The 21,434-nt window shown below is 30.7% G+C and overlaps 1 protein-coding gene across 1 annotated transcript in view; it reads right to left on the reverse strand.

Annotated features, from left to right (window-relative positions):
- The window catches only part of LOC140432329 (uncharacterized protein YdcI), a 75,869-nt gene extending 61,440 nt beyond the window's left edge, over positions 1 to 14,429 (reverse strand). The window contains exons 1-3 of the mRNA XM_072520159.1: positions 14,124 to 14,429; positions 7,406 to 7,492; positions 1,943 to 2,071 (exon numbers count right to left, since the gene is read on the reverse strand). Coding sequence (XP_072376260.1) covers positions 1,943 to 2,071; positions 7,406 to 7,492; positions 14,124 to 14,141 — 234 coding nt within the window. The 5' untranslated portion in view covers positions 14,142 to 14,429. The remainder of the gene's footprint in view (positions 1 to 1,942; positions 2,072 to 7,405; positions 7,493 to 14,123) is intronic.
- Between the last annotated feature and the right edge of the window lie 7,005 nt (positions 14,430 to 21,434).

Here is a 21,434-nt window from a genome sequence, read left to right on the forward strand (position 1 = left end):
AAATAGATATTTTTAAGTGAGCCATGTGACTAGGCAACACACTATACCCTCCATTCCTCAGTGTCATTTTAAGAATTTTACGAATATAAGTGGGGTTATATTGTTTGAATTGTGTATTTTATTAAATTAGAGTGTTAGTTACTAATTTGAATGTTTATTCTGATCTGAAAAGCCTAAATGTCAACAAAATTATCAATGGAACATTAACGAATTCTCCAGAGTGCAGAATTTGACCATTGTTTACGGTCGAACATTCTCGAAATAATGATTATGGCGGTGGATCGAACAGATATTTTTTTTCGAGAACATCTATATAGAAGTTAATAGAACGAATGGAACATGATTTCTTACCAGATGGTTCTGGAATATCAAAAAGATATAAATACCCGTGATTTGGATTCAAGAGGGCAGTTTTGGAAGTTTTTAGTCAGAAGTCAGGCCAGTTCATTATGAAAGTTAATAGACACATTTAGTTAGTGAATAGTGAAGTAAATTGTTCATAATTTTCAAGAAGTCAGTCAGAAAAGTTTAGTAAGAAATATGAAAGTTAGTTGGAGTCAGTGAATCAGGTACAAATAGTCGAATTGTTTAATATAGTGAGTTAAATGAAGATTAAAAATTATGCATATAATTAATGCACATTTATAATTATACACAAATAATTATTGAAGATTATAAAAGTATATTGGAAGAAATTAAATTATATTATGGTTGGAGATTAGTATAAATCAACTTATAATAATTGGATATTGGTATATTGAAAAGAAGAATAAATATAAATGCTGTTTGCTGGTTTGGTTGGTGGTGTATAAATGCTGGTGAAGAAAACTATATCTTAAATTGGTAGAAGCTGATAATTGGAAAAAGTAATTTCACAAAAAACAAGGATAACTGAAGTACGAAGACATTCAGTGGTGATTAGAATCTATATAGTGGAAAACAGTTCATTTAGGCATTCAGTGAAAGAAAGGTACAAAATTTTGTTAATATAATTTAGTTAGTGTCATAACAATTTCAATTTTGAAGATAGTTTGTTTAAATTTTAGATTGTCTATAGAATTTAATTAGTTTTATAAGAATATCAGTTTAAAGATAGTTTATTTTAAATTTACATTGACTAGGTTAGATATATATGTGTGTTTCATAATAGTTATAATAAAGATAATTTAAAAAAGTACTTACAAGCTAATTCTTTGAGAACCGCGATAAAAACCCTATATATTATTAAAAATACTCATTGCTCATCATTCAAACAAAAAACACATCATAACAATATATATATATATATATATATATATATATATATATATATATATATATATATATATATATATATATATATATATATATATATAACATAATTGATGATTTTTATGTTATATATAGGGTGGTCCTTAAGTAATTGTGCAAACAGAAACCGTAGATTCTGCACTTTAAAATATTACGATTTAAGCCAACTTGCTTTACAACAATTTTACAAAAAATACGTTCATTGTATTGTATGGATGTTTCTTTAAATGTATTAAAAGTAGCAACTGGTTGCTATTTTTTACTTTATCAAATACTTGGGCTGATACAAATTCAAACTCGGAAAGTCCAACGACTGTCTCCTAAAACTTGACCACTGCAGTGGTTACCGTATAGAGGTACCACCTGCTTTGGTGGCCATGAACGAAAACGATTTAATATTATCGTTTTCTGTCCTCTGTGCTATACGAAATGTGTACATTTGGCCATTTAATTCACCAAAGCGATAGCAGCTTTTGCTAAAAGATTTAATCTTACGCATAAGGACGCATAAGGCGTGCAAGAAGAAGATTCCCGAAAAACAATCAGAAATAATATCAGTAATTCTTAAAGAAACATTTTCCTGTGATTTTTGGAAAAGTCGTAGTGCTTCTGTCTTTCTACAAAATTTAACAAAACACACAAATAAACTTACCTCACTATCTACTAAGACAAATGTTTCATCCTTATCCTCTTTGTCACTAATTTCATCCTCATCTGAAGTTAATTCTAGTGTATAAAATTTTTTGTCATATTTAGCACGACGCTCTCTAGTTATTCTTTTCTGTAAATATAAGATTTTATTATATATTTATTTATAATACATGAGTACCAAAAATTGTCAGCTGCACACATTTATCCACTAACTATAAAATATTAAAGCTTATATATTAAAAAAAAATAGATAGAACTAAGGATTTTGAAAGGGGCTGTGATTAGAATATAGTACGATTACTATGTATTCAGAGTTACCAATAAATATCTGCATAGTAGAATTTAGGAGGATGAAGAAAGAAAATTTTTAAAAAAGTTTTTGGACATATTGTGGCGAGATATTTGCTACTACAAAACTTAAAGAAACATACAAAAAGTAGGAGTCAAAGAGGAGAACGTTAAAAAAAAAAGATTAAACTTAAGGAAGAAGAATTGAACGTGAATTTAATGGACTGTAATTTTGAATATGTAGAAATGATTTTTTGTAGTTTTTTTCTTACTTCAAATTGTCAATATTGAAAAGAACCCCGGCACTTTTTTATATAAAAGTGGTTTCAATTTAAATGATAGAGAAGTATCTTTGGTCGTGCTGATCAAAAGTTCTCATTACCCCAATAACCAAAAATAATTTTTTTTTAGTTAGTTAGTTTTTAGTCCTTTAAATAATATATATTTTATTAATATACGGGGTGTTATTAAATAAGTGCAAAAAACTGTAAGTGGTTATTCTGCATCAAAACATAATGACAGTTTACTATATAAATGTATGCCCACAAATGCTTCGTTTTCCGAGATTCAGGGTGTTAAAATTTTTCTTATAATCTGACGATTTAGTTATTGCTTTGAAACCGGTTGAGATATTCAAATAAAATTTCTTGGGTTTTAATAGTTATTGCGCATTTTTTACATAAAATACGCAATTTTATATTCATCAATTGGTGAAATGATGGCCCCAATGGCGTACCAAAAATGGTAGGTACGCCATGAGAGACACTTTAAATTAAAAATATTTTTTTAATTCCTTATTTAATTTGTGACAAAAAATCTCTCGTTTGCAAAAGATAAAACAGCTTAACGCGTATTTTTAATTTCTTTAATACATTGTCTAGTGGCTAGTGTCAACATTAATCTAATGTTAAATACGAGATGTCAAATTAATGTTTCTTCGTTATTAAGCTTTTAGTTTGTTTTATAAGATTACTGTTAGTAATTAATTATTAATTTTTCTTTTATCGAAAAGACAGAATTCTACGGAAAAAAAACTGCGAAAGCAAGATAAATTTGCACCACTTAGAAATATCTTTGAATTATTGAACGAAACATTCCTAAGACACTTTACTTCAGAAGTCAATGTCGTTATTGATGAGATGCCGTCCTTGTTTAGAGGAAGGTGTCCTTTTAAAGTTTTCATAAGGTGTCCTTTTAAAGATTTCATAAAGATAAACCAGAAAATTATGGGATTCTCATTCGGATGTTAGCAGATTGTAAATCTCGTTACGTTCTGAAAATGGAGATTTATTCTGGAAAGGCCCAAAGAATGACACCAGAGTCTAGAGGACCAAAAAGTATTGTAAAGCGTCTAGTTCAATCAATAAAGAATCCAGGTTGCAACGTTACTAACAGATCGCTATTATACTTCCGTAGAGTTAGCAGAAGAACTATATGATAATTTCGGACTCACTATGGTTGGTAATTATAATGCAACAAAACCGCAAACATATACCAGACGTTATCAAAAGAACTCAAGATAGAAAACTGTCTTCAAATATGTTTTTCCTTTACGGATCCCAGTCCGGTACTCTACCAGTTACCCTTCTCTCCTATGTCCGTAGGATAAAGCCTACAAAATACTAATTTTCTTAGCTCCCCAACAAGGTGATGACGTGATGAGCAACGATGCCAAGAATAACTCTGATATAAATCTATTTTATAATACGACCAAGGATGGAGTCAACATAATAGAACAAATGGCGAGGAAATACAGTTCTAAGAGATCTACACGAAGGTAACCATTGTCAACATTCTTGACATTATTAGACATTGGTTCCTTGAATGCATTTTCCTTATTTACACTTAACCAATCACAATAGAATATAAAAAAAAACGTAATAGAAGGGTTCTTTTCGTTCAGGAGCCAGACATCGAACTAATAAAGGCTCTTGTCCAACAAGGGGCTGAGAATCTGAAGGGGTTACATCTTCACATTGTAGTTGCAATGGAGGGTATCGTTGGGAGTCAGATTAGAATTCATATTTCAGACGGTTTTTTAATAGTTCATTAGTTTCGTTAGGTTTGTGCATGGCTTATATTAATATTTCAGAAAATGTTGTGTTTACTAAGCATAGATTTTTAAGTTTAATCCATTTCTAATATTTGTAACAACTCTCAATAAATATATTAGCCATGTTCGAGGTGGACATTTTTTACCCACCATTGGGCATACATGGAACCTACATATTGTTGGGCGTTTAAGGGTTAAAGAAATGAAAAACACAAGTTAGGATGTTTTATTTTTTGCATAAAAACGGCGCCTTATACAAAAAAGAAAGAAAAATTTTTTCTCACAAATTAAACGAAAAATTCAAAAATGATTTTTAATTTGAAATATATCAGTGGCGTACCATTTTTGTCTTAGAAAAATTGAGCGGATAACCTGTATGCACGATAATGATCAATATAAAATTCTTAATTGGATGGCAAAAAATGCGCAATAACTACCTCAGTTTGTAAGAAAAAATTTCCAACACCCCGTATGTTGGAAAACGAAGCATTTTCGGACATACGTTTATATAGTAAACTGTCATTATTTTTTCATGCAGAATCACCCCCTGATGTTTGTTGCACTTATTTGCTAACACACTGTATATTATATTATTCAAATGGACTAAAAACTAATACTTTGAATCCCTGTAGCTCAGAAACAATTGAATTCTGAATCTTGGGACAATTAGAACTTTTGATCAGCTTGATCAAAGCTACCTCTTTAACTGAAACCAGTTTTACATAAGAAAAGTACCAGGTCTTTTTCTTCCTCAGAAGAGAGTCCATTCTAAAGTTGCGCATGATATTCCTTTTCACAACTAACGCATACAGCCCCCCTTTACTTGAATTCTAGGTTCATTGATGGCCAAGTGTGTTATTTTTTAATCAGAATAAGATTATAAGAATACAGTCGACGTCAATAAAATTTTAGTAACAATTAAAAACAAATTTAATGGTTTTGGTTCATGTATTTAGTCATAATAGATATAAAAATGAAGATTAAAATAGGTATATTTAAAAATACATGATATGCTTTCATAAAGATTAAAAATTTACTTGAAAGCTATATTATACTACAGAAATTCACAAGAGGATTGTCTGTTCCTTACATATAAATGAATCTAACAAGTTGATGTTAGGAGTTTCTCTGAGAGAACATATATATGAAATGAGGACGTGCGAAGCAGGACGAAAGTGGAAGAATTGCGCAAATGAAATGGAGCTGGGTAGGACACGTGGTACGACAAAACAACGAAAGATGAACGAGAAATATTATACATTGAAGACCACGCGAGCACAGTCGTAGTAGACCACAAAAACGGTGGCTAGAAGACATCAAAGCAAAAATGGGGAGAAATTGGCACCAACTAGCACAAAACAGAGAAGAGTGAAGAACTCATAGGGAGGCCTTGGTCCAGGAGTGGATGCAAACAGGCTGAACAAGAAGAAAAGTAGAAATCAATCACTAAAAAATAAATTACTGATTTGGAGCTGTAGTAAAAGGCACTATATGTATATTATGGATGGTGTGATTGAAGCACTTTTGTCCAATCATATATTTAAAATTTTCTTAAATAATTTCAATCTTACTCATAAGAACCAGAATATACGACAACATAGTTACAATGAAACAATAATCCATTCATACCTCTCAAAGTGAAAACTTCTAAAGGCAGGTTTGAGAAACATATACAGTTTTAGATGAAAAAAAATCTCAACTTAGCGCCAGCATTAAATAGGTTAGTATTGTAATGTAAGTTGCATATCCTTGATGCACAGCTCTGTTACCCATTTCTTTAATTTCTTTTATCAATAACTTATAAATATAAGTTATAGATGTAGGTATATAGCATCATAAGAATTATATCAAGTTCTTCATCCTCCATTGTATCAGGGTATTAACATAAACTAATTAAATTGTTAATAGTTTTAGTTTAGTTTTTAATTTTTTTTTTATTTTAAAAATATTTTAGCTGTTCAGTCACCTTTAAAAACAATCTCATTTGCACTTCTTTTATTCCTCTTTTGTGCAGCATACATAGCGGAGAATTGTTAATTAGTGTCCTACAAACTGTAAAGCAAATTAACCTCCCAAACAAAAACGTTGCCATTTGTACAGACTCTCTAGCTTCCATTTTATGCATTCAGATGCAAATTACCCTTGTCCAAAATATCCATCATTCTTACCATTACCTTGCTACATTAAACACTAAGATTACCTTTATATGGATTCTGTCTCACATTGGTATATCTTTCAATGAACTCGCAGAACAGCATGCTAAAACGACTTCAACAGATACCACATCAACTCACATCCAAATTTGCAAATATTTAAAAACAGAAGCATACAGATTCACTAGGAGATTATGGCAAATACACTGGAGCTTCTTAAATACATCCTTACGTGCAATCCAGTCCTCATTGTATAGGCCATTATACACTTTCCCCACGGGACTATCTAGACAATACCTTACAATTATATGAAGAATCTGTTTAGGCCACACCAAACTAACACACAGCTTTCTAAAGACATCAGATGTTCGGCCTATCTGTCAAACATGCCAGTACCAATTAAAAGTGAAACACATTCTTACTGAATGTTATCAATACAGTGAAGTAAGACGACAATTAAATCTCAAACCGAAGCTAGACGACATTTTCAGTTATCCCAACCAGATAGACTGAGTTCTTTAGTTTTTTAGAAAAATATTATTATATCACAAACTCTAAAATATTTTATTATGACATAACCTATTAATCCTATTATACCCCTTATGATGTTGTTTATAATCGCCCCCATGCGAGTCGCCATAGTTGCAGAGGATGTAAATGTAAATAAATAAAATACATAGTTAGATTTACATATTACAAGATTATTTTAAAAAAATTGATGCAAATACAAAAGGAAACTGAATAAAACTCAAATAAGTAAAACTCTTTAGAATCTAATTTGATATTCAATACAATTAAATCTTTTCCCAATATAAAAGACATTTTTCAGACCTGGCTCTAAAAGTTTTCACATTTGTCAGCAGTCCCCTGAGTGAAAGAAAAATTTTTTTCTTAATATGTGTTATGTTGAAACAAAAAATAAAGAAATCATATCTAAAATGGTAAAATGAGATAAATAACATAAACTTACTGGTGGAGAATGTTCCATTACCACAGTTAAATCTTCATCATCGGAAATCATAACACTACTCATGTTAGGTTCCACTCTAGTATTTACCTAAAAATGTCAAGAATATATCAAAACCTATATAAAAACTTTTAATAAAAATAGTTTATGCTAGAAGATAAAATATAATTATACGCGTTTTAGAACAGACTAGAATAGAAGAATGTTTAACTGTCACTGAAAATTGTACAATTTTATGTACAGAAGTCAGAAAAATAACAATAACAATTTAAAATTTACTGAAATTACATAAATCTTCAATATCACAAAATAAAAGATAATAAAATACACAATCCATTGCAAAATTTAAATAAATTGCAAATTGCATAAGAAAACCTTACGACCTAATAAGTTTAAGTTGCTGAATGCCATAGTCAAATATATATATATATATATATATATATATATATATATATATATATATATATATATATATATATATATAAATATATATATATATTTGACTATGGCATTCAGCAACTTAAACTTATTAGGTCGTATATATATATTTATATATATATTTATATATATATATTTATATATATATATATATATATATATATATATATATATATATATATAAATATCATCGAGTTATAATCTATGGAGAAGCTATGTGCATATTAACGTGTGTATTAAAAACGGCGTAGGTAGGCGTGGCTAACGATGATACCAATATGGCGGTGGGATCATGGCCGGACTCAATAATATTAAAACTACTATAAAAATATGACTAGTTATTCAGAAGATTTAATCATAATCTAAAAAAGTGCAATACATTTTTAATAAACTATGATTTATTTATCCCGCGGTAAACACTAAAAACACGATATACAGGGTGTTTCAAAAAAAGGTAACCCCGTCTCTAGGGTAGGTAAAAAACTGAAAAATAATTGGGATTTGCTTAGTAAAAAATTTTTGTAACGCCATCCGTTTTCAAGATACAGGGCGTTGAAGAAAGAAAAATTTTACGCATTTTTTACGATTTTGCCGAAAGTACTGGCAACATTGTAATGAAATTTTATACGAATATATTTTGGAAGCTGATACATCCCATGAATTTGTTTTTATATCTGATTCTCATAGAGGGCGCTAGTTACACGGATCGTACTAAGTATTAGTCAATATAACTTTTTTAAGAGTATAATTATTAATCAAAATTTCAAGTAAACTTAAAAATCATTCAATTTTACACGAAAAAGGTACTCTTGGTAAAACTCGATACTGTGTACAGTTTTCGGAATATTCTGATTTGAAAATTATGAAGTAATAATTGATGCTGGTATAAAATAGTTAGTAATTAAACAAAACTCACAAGAAGAAAATTAAATTAATGACTAAGAACATAAAATAAAATTCAATTACAGTAAGTGTTCAAAATGCCCTCCGTTTTCGCGAATACACAAGTCTATTCTTTTTTCTAAAGATTCCATTAACCTTCTAAACGGTAGGAGATCAGCTATGATGTCATTAAATTGACGTTGAATTCTTTCTTCCAATTCTTGGCGTGAATTTACCTCTGTAGCATAGACTTTTTCCTTAATATACGAAAAAACTACGTAGTCCAAAGGGTTAAAATCGCATGACCGAGGAGGCCAATGAATCGGAGCTTCTGCACCTCTACCAATCCATCGATTCGGAAAATGATTACTCAACCAATTACGACACCTTCTATCAAAGTGTGGTGGAGCTTCATCGTGCATAAAAAATAAAGATCTTCGCTCGTTTAGCGTTAAATCTTCTAATATCTCGAATAAGGAATTGTTTAAAAAATCAAGATACATATCACCATTTAAATTTCCAGGTAGAATATGATAACCTATTAATTTGTTACCTAAAGTTGCTGCCCAAACATTAACTTTAAATGAGTGTTGGTAATGTGATACCCTTTTGACTCGTGGATTCTCATCACACCAGTAGTGTGCATTATGGGAGTTAAACATACCTTGTCGCGTAAAGTAGTCAAGTAAAGACTTGTCTGTAATGATAATGATGTAATTGCTGTTCTTTCAGTATCCGCCAAGTACTTGAAGAAGTATTTGTTTGTCTTGCTATATTCCTTACGCTAACTGTTGGATCTTGATCAAGTAAATTTAAAATATTATTTTCTTTATTAATTGTTTTTGTTGTTCTTGGTCTTCCAGAATTTATTTTATTTGGTCTCACATTCCCAGTTTCTCGACAACGTCGTTCAACGGCTCTAAATGTTTTTTTACTTGGTAAGTTTCTTCTAGGAAACTTTTCTAACGTGTCACAGCTGCACTAGAACATCCTAAACATTCGCCTAAGGTTAATAACATGTCAGTGTATTATTCAACATTTGAGTACATTCTGATTTGATTTTACAAATAACAAGGTTTCAAAACTCTAATTATTGTTGACTTATCGTCATAACAATCAATAAATGTCAGATTTCCATGGCACACTTGGAGAAAATAGAGGTATACCTATTAGAACTTTATCATTACTACCAGCATCAATTATTACTTCATAATTTTCAAATCAAAATATTCCGAAAACGGTACACAGTATCGAGTTTTACCAAGTGTATCTTTTTCGTGTAAAATTGAATGATGTTTAAGTTTACTTGAAATTTTGATTAATAATTATACTCTTAAAACAGTTATATTGACTAAGGCTTAGTACGATCCGTGTAACTAGCGCCCTCTATGAGAATTAGATATAGAAACAAATTCATGGGATGTATCAGCTTCCAAAACATATTCGTATAAAATTTTATTAGATTGTTGCCAGTACTTTCGGCTAAATCGTAAAAAATGCGTAAAATTTTTTTTTCTTCAACGCCCTGTATCTTGAAAACGGATGGCGTTACAAAAATTTTTTACTAAGCAAACCCCAATTATTTTTCAGTTTTTTACCTACCCTAGAGACGGGGTTACCTTTTTTTGAAACACCCTGTATTATACATAAAGATAAATTAATACAGTCAAATACTATTAATTTATTCTCTGAAGTACGGGCCATTACTTTGTTTACATATTTGTATACTAACCTGTAGAACGTTATTCCTGAAGATTTTTTATTAACATTGCTTCTGCTACTGCAACTACGTTGAGAACAAGAAACCATTATTATGCACTATCACAATATATTATTACAGTTTCTATAAAAGTATTATAAAACTAAATATATTCGAAAAACAACAAACGTAAACAAAACTTATACGATCTGTCAAAAGTGTCAAAACAATCTTAACAATATGGCCGAAATGAGGTCGTTTTTAGTCACGTGATGCCCTCTCCATAGATTCTAACTCGATGATATATATATATATATATATATATATATATATATATATATATATATATATATATATACATATATATATATATATATATACATATATATATATATATACATATATATATATATATATACATATATATATATACATATATATATATATATATATATATATATATACATATACACATATATATATATATATATATATATATACATATATATATATATATATATATATATATATATATATATATATATATACATATATATATATATATATATATATATATATATATATATATATATACATATATATACTTTAATTACTTGTACATAAACGTACTGTAATTTCTTAGTTATTCGTTAAAAAACTCTTCCACTGAATAATATGGTCTACAGACAGGCTTTTGTCATTTTACGGAACTTAAGTTGCAAAGGGAGATGGTTGTATAATTTTTTTGCCATAGATTCGCATAGAACATAGATTTCTTTACTAACTTAGTGGACGGGATCAGTAAATACACATCAAAGGTTGAATTTCTGGTGGAGTAGTCATGATTAGGTCTTGTTGGAAAAACATGTAAGTGTTTACGAATTAAGCAAACAGTTTCTAAAATATATACAGAGGAAAGAGTTAAAATCCCGTGATTTTTGAAGTAGCTTCTGCAATGTGTTATTCTGCTGAGGAAACAAGGCCTTTTTTGTAATTTAAAAATAACATCAGATTGGGCAGCTGTACTAGAAATCCAAAAAGGAAGACCATATCGAAGATGAGACTCAAACAATGAAAAACATGTTATTTTGGAAGATGCTAAATTTATTTCCATCAAAACAGATCTTATTGCATAGCAGGCTGAGGCTAGTGTCTTACTTAACAAATCGATATGAAGGGACCATTTAAGGTTGCTGTCTATAAAAATACCAAATTTTATAGAATCAACAATACTGATCTATCTGTTATTGAGAAACAAGGGTTGAAGAGCTCCTTTATAGGATAATGCTACTGTCTTATCCACGTTAAATAAAAGAAAATTAGAGTCAGAGGAGGTTTTTATTTTAGGTAGATTAGAAGTTATAGTTGCATGAAGAGTTGCAATATTAGAGTTCCTCTAGGCGATACTGGTATCATCAGCAAAAAGGAAAAAAATTCCATCGATAAATTAGTGATGCCATTTATAACGATAAGGAAAAGTATAGGACCCAATACTGAACCTTCTGGTACTCCACATACAATGCTTTTGTGACTAGAGTTAGTACCATTTGCTCTAACTAGTTGTTTCCTATTCCTCAAGTAAGATTGGAACCAATTCAAAGATATAGCTCAAATTCCATAGAAATTTAGTTTTTTTATCAAAATGTCGTGATTTACACAATCAAAAGCTTTGGCATAGTCACAAAAAACAGTGGCAGTGTAAAGATTATTGTTTAGTGCTTGATAGACCTCATGTGGTACAGAAAACATAGCATCACTGGTACATTTATTAGATAAAAAGCCTAACTGACTTTGTGATAAAATGTTGTTTTCAATGAGAAAGGACATAAGTCAGGCTTTTAAGTATAAGTCTCTCAATAATTTTGGATAGGACCGGTAGTAAGGCAATAGGTCTATAGTTTCAGACATTCGATTTTTCACCACCCTTATGAAGAAGAATAATAATGACTGTCTTTAGGCACTTGTACTTTAACTGCTGATTCTAGTTATACAATCACAAATCTAAAACTCTAAGACAGATTACATAAGGTAAATAAAAAAACTTGTTATGTTAGGAAAATATCTGACAATAACACACAAGACACATTGATAACAAATACAAAGATATGAAATTAAATATAAAATTGAAAAAAAATCTATACTCTATTCGCTGAACTCAGTCCAAATTGTTCAGTCAATTTAGTCATTAATTTTGTGTTATGTTGGTGAAATTGTGACATCGACTGGAAAATGGCTGACATACAACCAAACATACATAGCCTATATTAATTATAGCTCATAGCCAATATAAATTTTAACTTAAAATAAAAGTAGTTGTAACTTAAAATAAACAAATTATTATCATTTATCATCTGGTATATATTTTATTTAATATGCCTTAACATATGGTATATGTAACTTATGTATTTAACACTCCTTAACACTGATAAAATAAAATAATACTACTGCAGAGATAAACCGCAGAATTTACACAGCCAACAGATGCTATTTTGGGCTTAATCTAAATCCACAATTATATTGAGAAATACAAAAATAAAACTCTACAAAACAATAATACGCCCAGTCCTAACACATGGTTCAGAGACATGGACTCTAATAAAAAGTAATGAAAACATGTTAGGATGTTTCAAAAGTACTTAGTACTATGGAGCAGTGAATGACAATGGAGTTTGGAGAAGACAATACAACTTTGAACTTTATAGAATATACCAGGAACCAGATATTGTAAAACATATTAAGATAGGACATATGAGGTGGATAGGACATTTAATGCAGATGGAACAAAATGACACAGCTAGAAAAATGCTCCTTGATAGATCCATTAGTCAGAGAAGAAGAGGAAGACCCAGAGCAAGGTTCCTTGATAACATTGATGAAGACATGAGAAATATGGGAATACATGCTTGGCAGAGGAAGGTGATGGATAGGGATGACTGGAGAGAAATTCTTGAGGAGGCTAGGAACCACGCAAGGTTGTAAAGCCAGAATGAAATCTTGTACAATGTGATTTGTTATAAAGAAAGGCTAACTGACCACAAGTGTATAGATGCAATATGTAAATTAATAGACCCAATTTTCATTTTGTTTAAGATACACTAAGTTTCTTGATTATAAACAGCCACACTGGTGATAATAGTACTAAAATCCTAAGCTCCCCCAAAGAAAGATATCTTATATGTGCCATTTTATTTGATATTTACAAAATGTGAACTAATCCAAGTTAAACAACTCACATAATTCATGAAATCATTTATATCTATAAAAACCCTAAAGACTGAAGATAAATAAATTGGAAACACAATTGAATTTACTTAAGTAAATTAAAAATCCTTGATACCATTGAAGCCTTCAAGAAACTTAATTTTATAAAATAAAATATTATGAAACTCTACTATAAAAGTGATGAAGGGATTGACAATAATGGTGTTATCAATAAACTTTGCTGAACCTACAATTAGTATTCAAATATCTTGGTATCAACAAATTTGATACTTTTTAAGTACCTTGGGTGGAGGAATTACCATTGATAAAACATCTAGCTAGCAGAAGTTACTGAAAAATTGGTAAAACAATTAATATATTTAAATAGGTTCAAAAAAAATATCAGCAAGAATTTATTTGGCGAAAATTGAGGAACTGTAGAGAATTTACAAAAGACTCTTGCATTCTCCCTTATAAATAAGAATTAAAATATATACTTACCCTTGGAGATCTTTTCATTTTTATTTTTCTGAGGATCCAGATGTGTTTTGTAAATATTTCAAAATGATTATATTGAATTGAGGTTATAATTTTAAAATTTGACGGTTTGGCTCTTTTGTCACTGCATTATGTTTATGTCTTATATGTTTTATCAATTTTATGTTGACAATTGGTGGTTAGGAATCTCAATATAATGATGGAAATTGCAAATATTAGGGTGCTGTAGTTTTCATTGGATTTAAATTATTTTTATTGACAATTATTATTGACAAATTTCAGTATTTTGTTGACAAAAAATAGTCATTTTAACTCAGAGAATATTATAAACGTTTCACTACTATCCATAAGATGTCGCTGTAGGTAACACAAGGAATTCCGAAGATTATTTTTTTCTTATTTCTTTTATAAGAAATTTTTTTTCTATATTTCTTTTTTTTAATATATCTACATGATATCAGTTTTATTAACACGCTCAGCCCCGGTGTTATAATTTTTTTCTTGTCCATTGGTCAGCATTTTCTTTTTTGTAAATAAGGCCTTTCCGCATTTCTGATTCATTTTCAAAAAAAAGATATTTTTGACAATCGAGTTATTGCACAACATTTTTGAAGCATCACATTGATGCCTCGCTGCCCGAGAACTATAAATTTGTTTGTCTGAACAGCGTGGCATTTACGTGATGCCTCAAACTTGTTCATTCTTGTATGAAGCGACGGAAGGATTTGACCTGAGTCATTCTTTGTTCGGTGCTCTTCACGTATGGTTATTGTATGAGTTATGCAGCGGTGCTCAAAGAGTCGATCGCGATCGACCGGTCGATCGCCAAAGTTTTTGAAGTCGATCGCCATTCACGGGGAAAATAGGAGAACTGTATTAGACGCAAATATTAGAAAATGGGAAAATATAAATTGAAAATCCCAAGAATAAAAAGAAGATAATAGTCCACATAAACGAAACTAAAATAATGCCTAATATCCTGACTCACCACAAGTGCATGATCGAAATAATTATGATGCTATCTCTTCATCCGAAAGTTGGTACACAGATAAATTTAAACTGGGAGTGTGCTGTATCAGCATTGTATTGCTGTTAGTCAAGCATTAATTAAAACATTTTTGTAATATATTTATTCTTTACATTAATATTTGAAACTCGATATGAGTGCTGCGAAAAAGAGTAAAACATATCATTTTAATAATGCGTGGGAAGAAGAATTCCTGTTTACTATGGTGAAAGATAAGTGTGTTTGTCTTGTTTGTCGGTCTTCCGTTGCTCTGCCCAAACGCGGAAATTTAGAACGGCGTTATAAAACTTTGCATAAAAACTATGAAAATGATTTTCCGCAAAATAGTTTTTAGAAAACGGAAAGTACAAGACTTGAAAAGTAGTTTAAAGACGGAACAATCAATGTTCACTAGGCCTCTTAAACAATCAGTAGATGCAACAATTGCGTCGTTCAAAATTTCTTATATATTGGCACAACATAAAATCCATTTGAATATGGAGAGGTAGTGAAGGAAGAATTCATTGAGGCTGCGAATGTGTTATTTCAGGACTTCAAAAATAAAACAAATATTATGTTCGCCATCAAAGAAGTCCAGTTATCACGTCCAACGGTTACTAGACGTATCGAAATCATGGGCAAATATTTGGAAAGCCAAGTTAAAAGTGATATTATCAAGTGTATGTACTTTTCTTTGTGTATGTACTTTTCTGAGATCCTTGCTGTGCTGCAGTGATCTCAGTTTGGGAACCAAGATGCGGATAGTGAGGTGCTACATTCTTCCAGTGTTACTATATAGAGTTGAAGCTTGGACACTGACGCAAGCCACTGAAAAACGAATCGAAGCCTTCGAGATGTGGATATACAGAAGGATACTAAAAATATCTTATGTGGACCATGTCACCAACGTTGAGGTCCTACAGCGCATGACAAAAGAAAAAGAAGTGCTTAATTTAATTAAACAACGTAAGCTTGAGTACCTCGGCCACGTGATGCGGAACGAAGAAAAATATCGAATTCTTCAACTTGTTATGCAGGGTAAAGTATTTGGCAGAAGAGGACCGGGACGCCGTCGTATCTCGTGGTTGAAAAATCTCCGACAATGGTTTGGGATGACCTCAGCGGAGCTGTTTCGCAGAGCAGTCAACAAAACCATGATAGCCTTTATGATCGCCAACATCCGGACCGGATAGGGCACTGGAGAAGAAGAAGTACTTTTCTTTGCAATTTGACGAGTTAACCGATATGACTGATACCGCCCAGTTGTGTATTTTCATTCGGATGGTATTTTCTGACATGATGATATGCAGTGCCACGCATCAACATCCAAATAGAATTAATATGAAAAACATGACTTTATTTACATTTACAACCCACTGTAGTTACAACTTTTTATTAACTAGAAATGAGCAATAAAGTTTTTTATTTTCAAAATTGTTTTTTACTATGCTTTGTTTTTAAACCAGGAGGAGTAAACTAAAGAGACATATTCACACCCAAAAAAGTCACTAGAAAGGTTACCAAATACATCTTCTTTTTAGTTGATCATATCGGCCTTCGACGGTAATCCAAAAATATTATATTATACTAATACTTCGCTAAAGAGTTCTAAAAACAACTTTTTTTATATAAAAGCAGACTAAAAATCTAAAAATTAAAAAAATAATGCAGAAAACAAAAAATCACCGGTATAATTTAATTAAGCTATGAAATGCCATTAGTGTCAAAATTTCATAACAGTGGAGTAAACTTGTCTGAGGTTGGACCAATTACAAACAAACATTGCGGTGCGGTAAATTTGAATTACTTCTCCTGGTTTAAAATCAGAGTATTACTGTCGATCTCCGGACGCTTGCAGTTTATGTGGTAGATCCCAAGCAGTATAAGTCTAAGCACCACTGAGTTATAGTGTACTATAAAATATTAGATTACACGAATTTTCGTGTATCATCTGATGATCCGCTGGATCATCAGATGATTATATACCCAGTGACACAGAAACATCCGATTCTTCCGAAGAAAATCCTAGGTAACTGAGAAAATTACATGGCATCAGTGAAGTGCCGGACGAACGCAATCTTGCAGTGCCAGGGCCTAGTAGTATACCAAAAATAGCGTTACGAGCCGTTGAAAATGAGGTAAGTTTTACTAAACTTTTATGTTCATTCTGGAAAGTCATACCTAATTTCTGTTTAGGATGACCTGATACAACAGACAATAGAAACTGTAATTTCTGCATTTGCCGTTGTAGAAGAATTGTCCCGAGGTTGTCAAGAAAAAACTAAAAAAAAAAAAAAAAATTAAAAAATTGTCCTACAAAGTAATTCCGGAGTTGTAATGTTATAATGGTGTGACAAAAATGATGTCTTGATGATTAGTACAAAGCATGGGAATGAAATGTTGAAACGTCTACACAAAGTCAAAGAAATTGAAAAGCCCAAAATGATTGTTGATTACAAGGATTAAAAATCCTTTATTGATCTCTCAGATCAGAAAAAAACGTATTCACATTGCGTGAGACGAGGGAATAAATGGTACAGGAAATTAGCCACAGAATTATTGTTTGGTAGTGCCTTGGTGAATGCTCATATTGTATATACACAGGTTACACAAACTAAATTGACTATAACAGAGTTCAAAACAGAAGTCGCTATAGAACTACTGGGTGAAATATCCGCTATTGAAACCAATATCAGCGATAACACCGATATCAGTCATGAGCTTGTAGAAGGAAGAAAAAACAGATGTGTGGTTTGCTACGTCAGAATTAAGAATGAATTGGGGAGGAAGGAAGCTCAAAACAAGTGTTCTCGTTCTAAGTTTTTGTGCAACCAATGCAAAAAACATCATTGTATTTCTTGTTTTTTCTCAACACATAATGCTGTTTTAATATAATAAGGTGATATATTATTATAATTATTTTTGCACATTTTGAACAAAACCTTTTATTTTTTTTTTCATAAAGTTTTATAATTTCCGTAAAAACCGTCTCACATCCGATCAGGAGGTTGAGTTTACCGAAAGTACAAGCTGATTATAGCCGCAAATGTCAAACATGGAACAAAACATTTCGGTATAGCAGTGTTGGCATGTTTTTATAATGTAGATGCTGTATGCTTCAAATATAAAAAGATAAAGCTTTAGAAAAGTACATTTTGTTTATATTATGTTATGAATTCTGCAATTTTTGATTTATATAAAACAACAATGAGTAAATATTTGTTTCTTTGTAATTAATTGCAGTTAATTATTAGAATTTTTTTTAGCAATTACCCTTTGATAGATTAGGGGATAGATTTGGCAATCTTCAAATCAGCAGTTGCCAGAGTACAACAGATGTTTACAATTATTCTCGAAAGAGACAAATATTTACTCGTTATTGCTTCATATAAATTAACAATTGCATTATTCATAAAATAGTATAATCAAAATGTACTTTTTAAAAGCTTTATCTCTTTATATTTGAAGCATACAACATATGCATTATAAAACATGCCAACACTGCCAAACCGAAATATTTTTGACATTTGCGGCTATATTCAGCTTGTAGTTTCGGTAAACTCAACCAGGAAATATTATTTTGCTCCAAGATATGTAAGAGATTTTGCTCCTTGTACCACCCTGTCCAACTTACAATGTAATTTATATATAGTATTTTTCATATAAAAATGCGTCTACGTCATTCAAGATTTACGACGTCAGAACCCCACAGCGTTGCCAAAACATCAGAATAGTTAGTAAGTGAGGACTTTTAAAATGTCAACTATTTGTCAAACTATTATATAACAGTAAATACACTTAATTTTAAGACTACTGCAACACACTAAAATACATAAGAAAACATTTTAATACAAAATTATATATTCTAAATCTTAAACTTACCTCTATTTAGAGCATTAATGGTAAAAACGTCCCACCATTATTTCTTGTTTAAAATAATCTATCTTATATGAAAGCTTATCAGCTTTCTACAGACTATTTATTTGTTTTGGCATAGCACAATCACAATACACAAGAATAATTAGTTTTAAAAGCTATTACTCTAAATTTAATATGTATTTATAAATACAATTCATTAATATATATTATATTATGATCAAATTGTGTAAGAAATCAAAACATAAACAAAATTCTTACTCTAAAAAAGCGGCAACACTTCAAACAATGTTGCCATACGCTGAACTGTGAATCAAATTTGAAGTATTCTTGTATCAGTTGCGTACAATTGTCTAATATATTTAATTAAAATTATTATTTTGTGGAATATTAGACTTAAGAGTTATTTCATAAAATTTATATTATTAATAATAACAAATGTTTTTGGTTATTTAATCAATATAATTTGAAAATTCCCAATATAATGATGATTACATTTTTCTGATTATTATACCATGTTGACGCCTATGAAAGATCGAGCAGTTCCGTATGAGTTTCGTATTATTAGCTGTGTAAGAAAAATTTAAACTCTAAGGTTGGCGTTCTGGAAATTTTAAATATAAGTGACGTCACTTTATATAAATTGTGACGTGCACGCATTTTTATTTTTTATATGAAAAATACTATAGCTGTGGGGACACAGTTGATGCTACGGTGTCCCGAATACAAAACTGTAGTGTGGCATTAGAGTGATGCCTCACTGTCCCAAGAGTACTATTTAGTGAGGTATCATATTGATGCCACCCGGGGCTGAACGTGTTAATAGATAGACAAAGATACCGTAAAACAGGGTGAAAAGAAACTGGAAGGTGAATAGAAACTAAATGACAGTAACTATTTTACTAAAGAAGTATAAAGTTGTTTAAATTTAATCCGGGAAATAACTTTTGAGGTACATAAACTCACCAAAGGATAAAAACGCTAATTTAGTGGATTTTGCATTTTAACAGATGACAACACTAGACAACAGCAGTTTCAGTTGATTTTGCCACGTTTCAAAGAGCTGATTAACTTTTTGTAATAAGGTAAGAAAAAATTAATTCAATAAATATAGTCATAATATAGCTTAGGGTGTATACTTAACATAAATACTTGACAAATTTATCATAACATACCAGTAATTTGATTTGAATGTTGTTTTGTAAAAAACTAACCCCAATTCTGTTTCTATCACTCATCCGGTTTCTTTTTTTCTCCAGTATTTTTTATTTTGCTTTCAGATTAACCATGCCACAGACTATGTAGGTACATAATCCAAAATCCAAGCTTTATATAAAAAAATAACAATCCTGAAGCTCTTGAAAGGGCCTTAAACGACATAAGAACCAGAATGTCCTATAGAGGGGAAAGCAAAGTACATGAAATTAACTATTCAGTGCTCTAGAGGCACCACAAAACCCCTAACTTAAAAACACCTGAAGGACAAACTACACTAACAAAGATGGAAGAGGGAGTTATACTGAAACAATGGGTTTCAACAACAATACTATGGGTTTTTGAAGAGACATAAGACACGACTAAGAACACGGCTTTGTTAAAACATTAAACGATCTCGAGCAGCGGTTTCACCCGAGACTTTAAATGTGTATTTTGATCATCTGGGTACAGAACTAGAAGGCATACCGCCGTCGAATACTGTAAACTTCGATGAAACGAATTTATCAGACGAATAATTACAAAACGAGAATCTATTCAACTATCAGATTGGCTGCTGGTTGCGTTTTAAACCAGTTTTCGGAAAAACGAAAGATTAAAGTATTATATTTTAAAAGTGTTAAAAACCATTGATGAAAACGATGACATTTACGGAACTTTTTTGAGGTCTCGCCAAACCAAGCAATCACCAGTTTATTTATAGATTTCCTACGAAACCAGACGTTTGCTATTTCTCTTTTGACCAAGTTGTTGGTCAAATTCATCCATCTGATAACTCCGAGCTGCCAAGCTGTTCAAATAGAGAGATTCTTAAATTTCCCATCAACCAAAATGATCTTAATTAATGCAATTTGTTATTTTTGCGAAGATTCTGTTGCGAGAATTAACGCAGCAGGTCTAGATTTAAGTTAAAACTTTTTTATTTGTTCCTATACATGTAATTTTTTAATCCTATAGTTATAACAGTACAAAAGTTATGCTGTGAGAATTAGTGCAACGCAACAGGGTCTTTTGTGTTCCCTAAAGTAAGAAAGTTGTATATTTTTCTATATTTTCATACTTATAACGATATAAATTCCAAATTTGTATGTTTATTATATTTTTTTACTAAAAAAATTAATTGCACATATTACTAATATATTTTTAAATGTCTCTATTGACTTCCGGAATGGTATATTAGCCAAACTAGTGCAAAACAAAGCATTGTTTCCTTTCAA

Source organism: Diabrotica undecimpunctata, chromosome 1 (assembly GCF_040954645.1).
Source record: "Diabrotica undecimpunctata isolate CICGRU chromosome 1, icDiaUnde3, whole genome shotgun sequence".
Classification (NCBI taxonomy): Eukaryota; Metazoa; Arthropoda; class Insecta; order Coleoptera; family Chrysomelidae; genus Diabrotica; species Diabrotica undecimpunctata.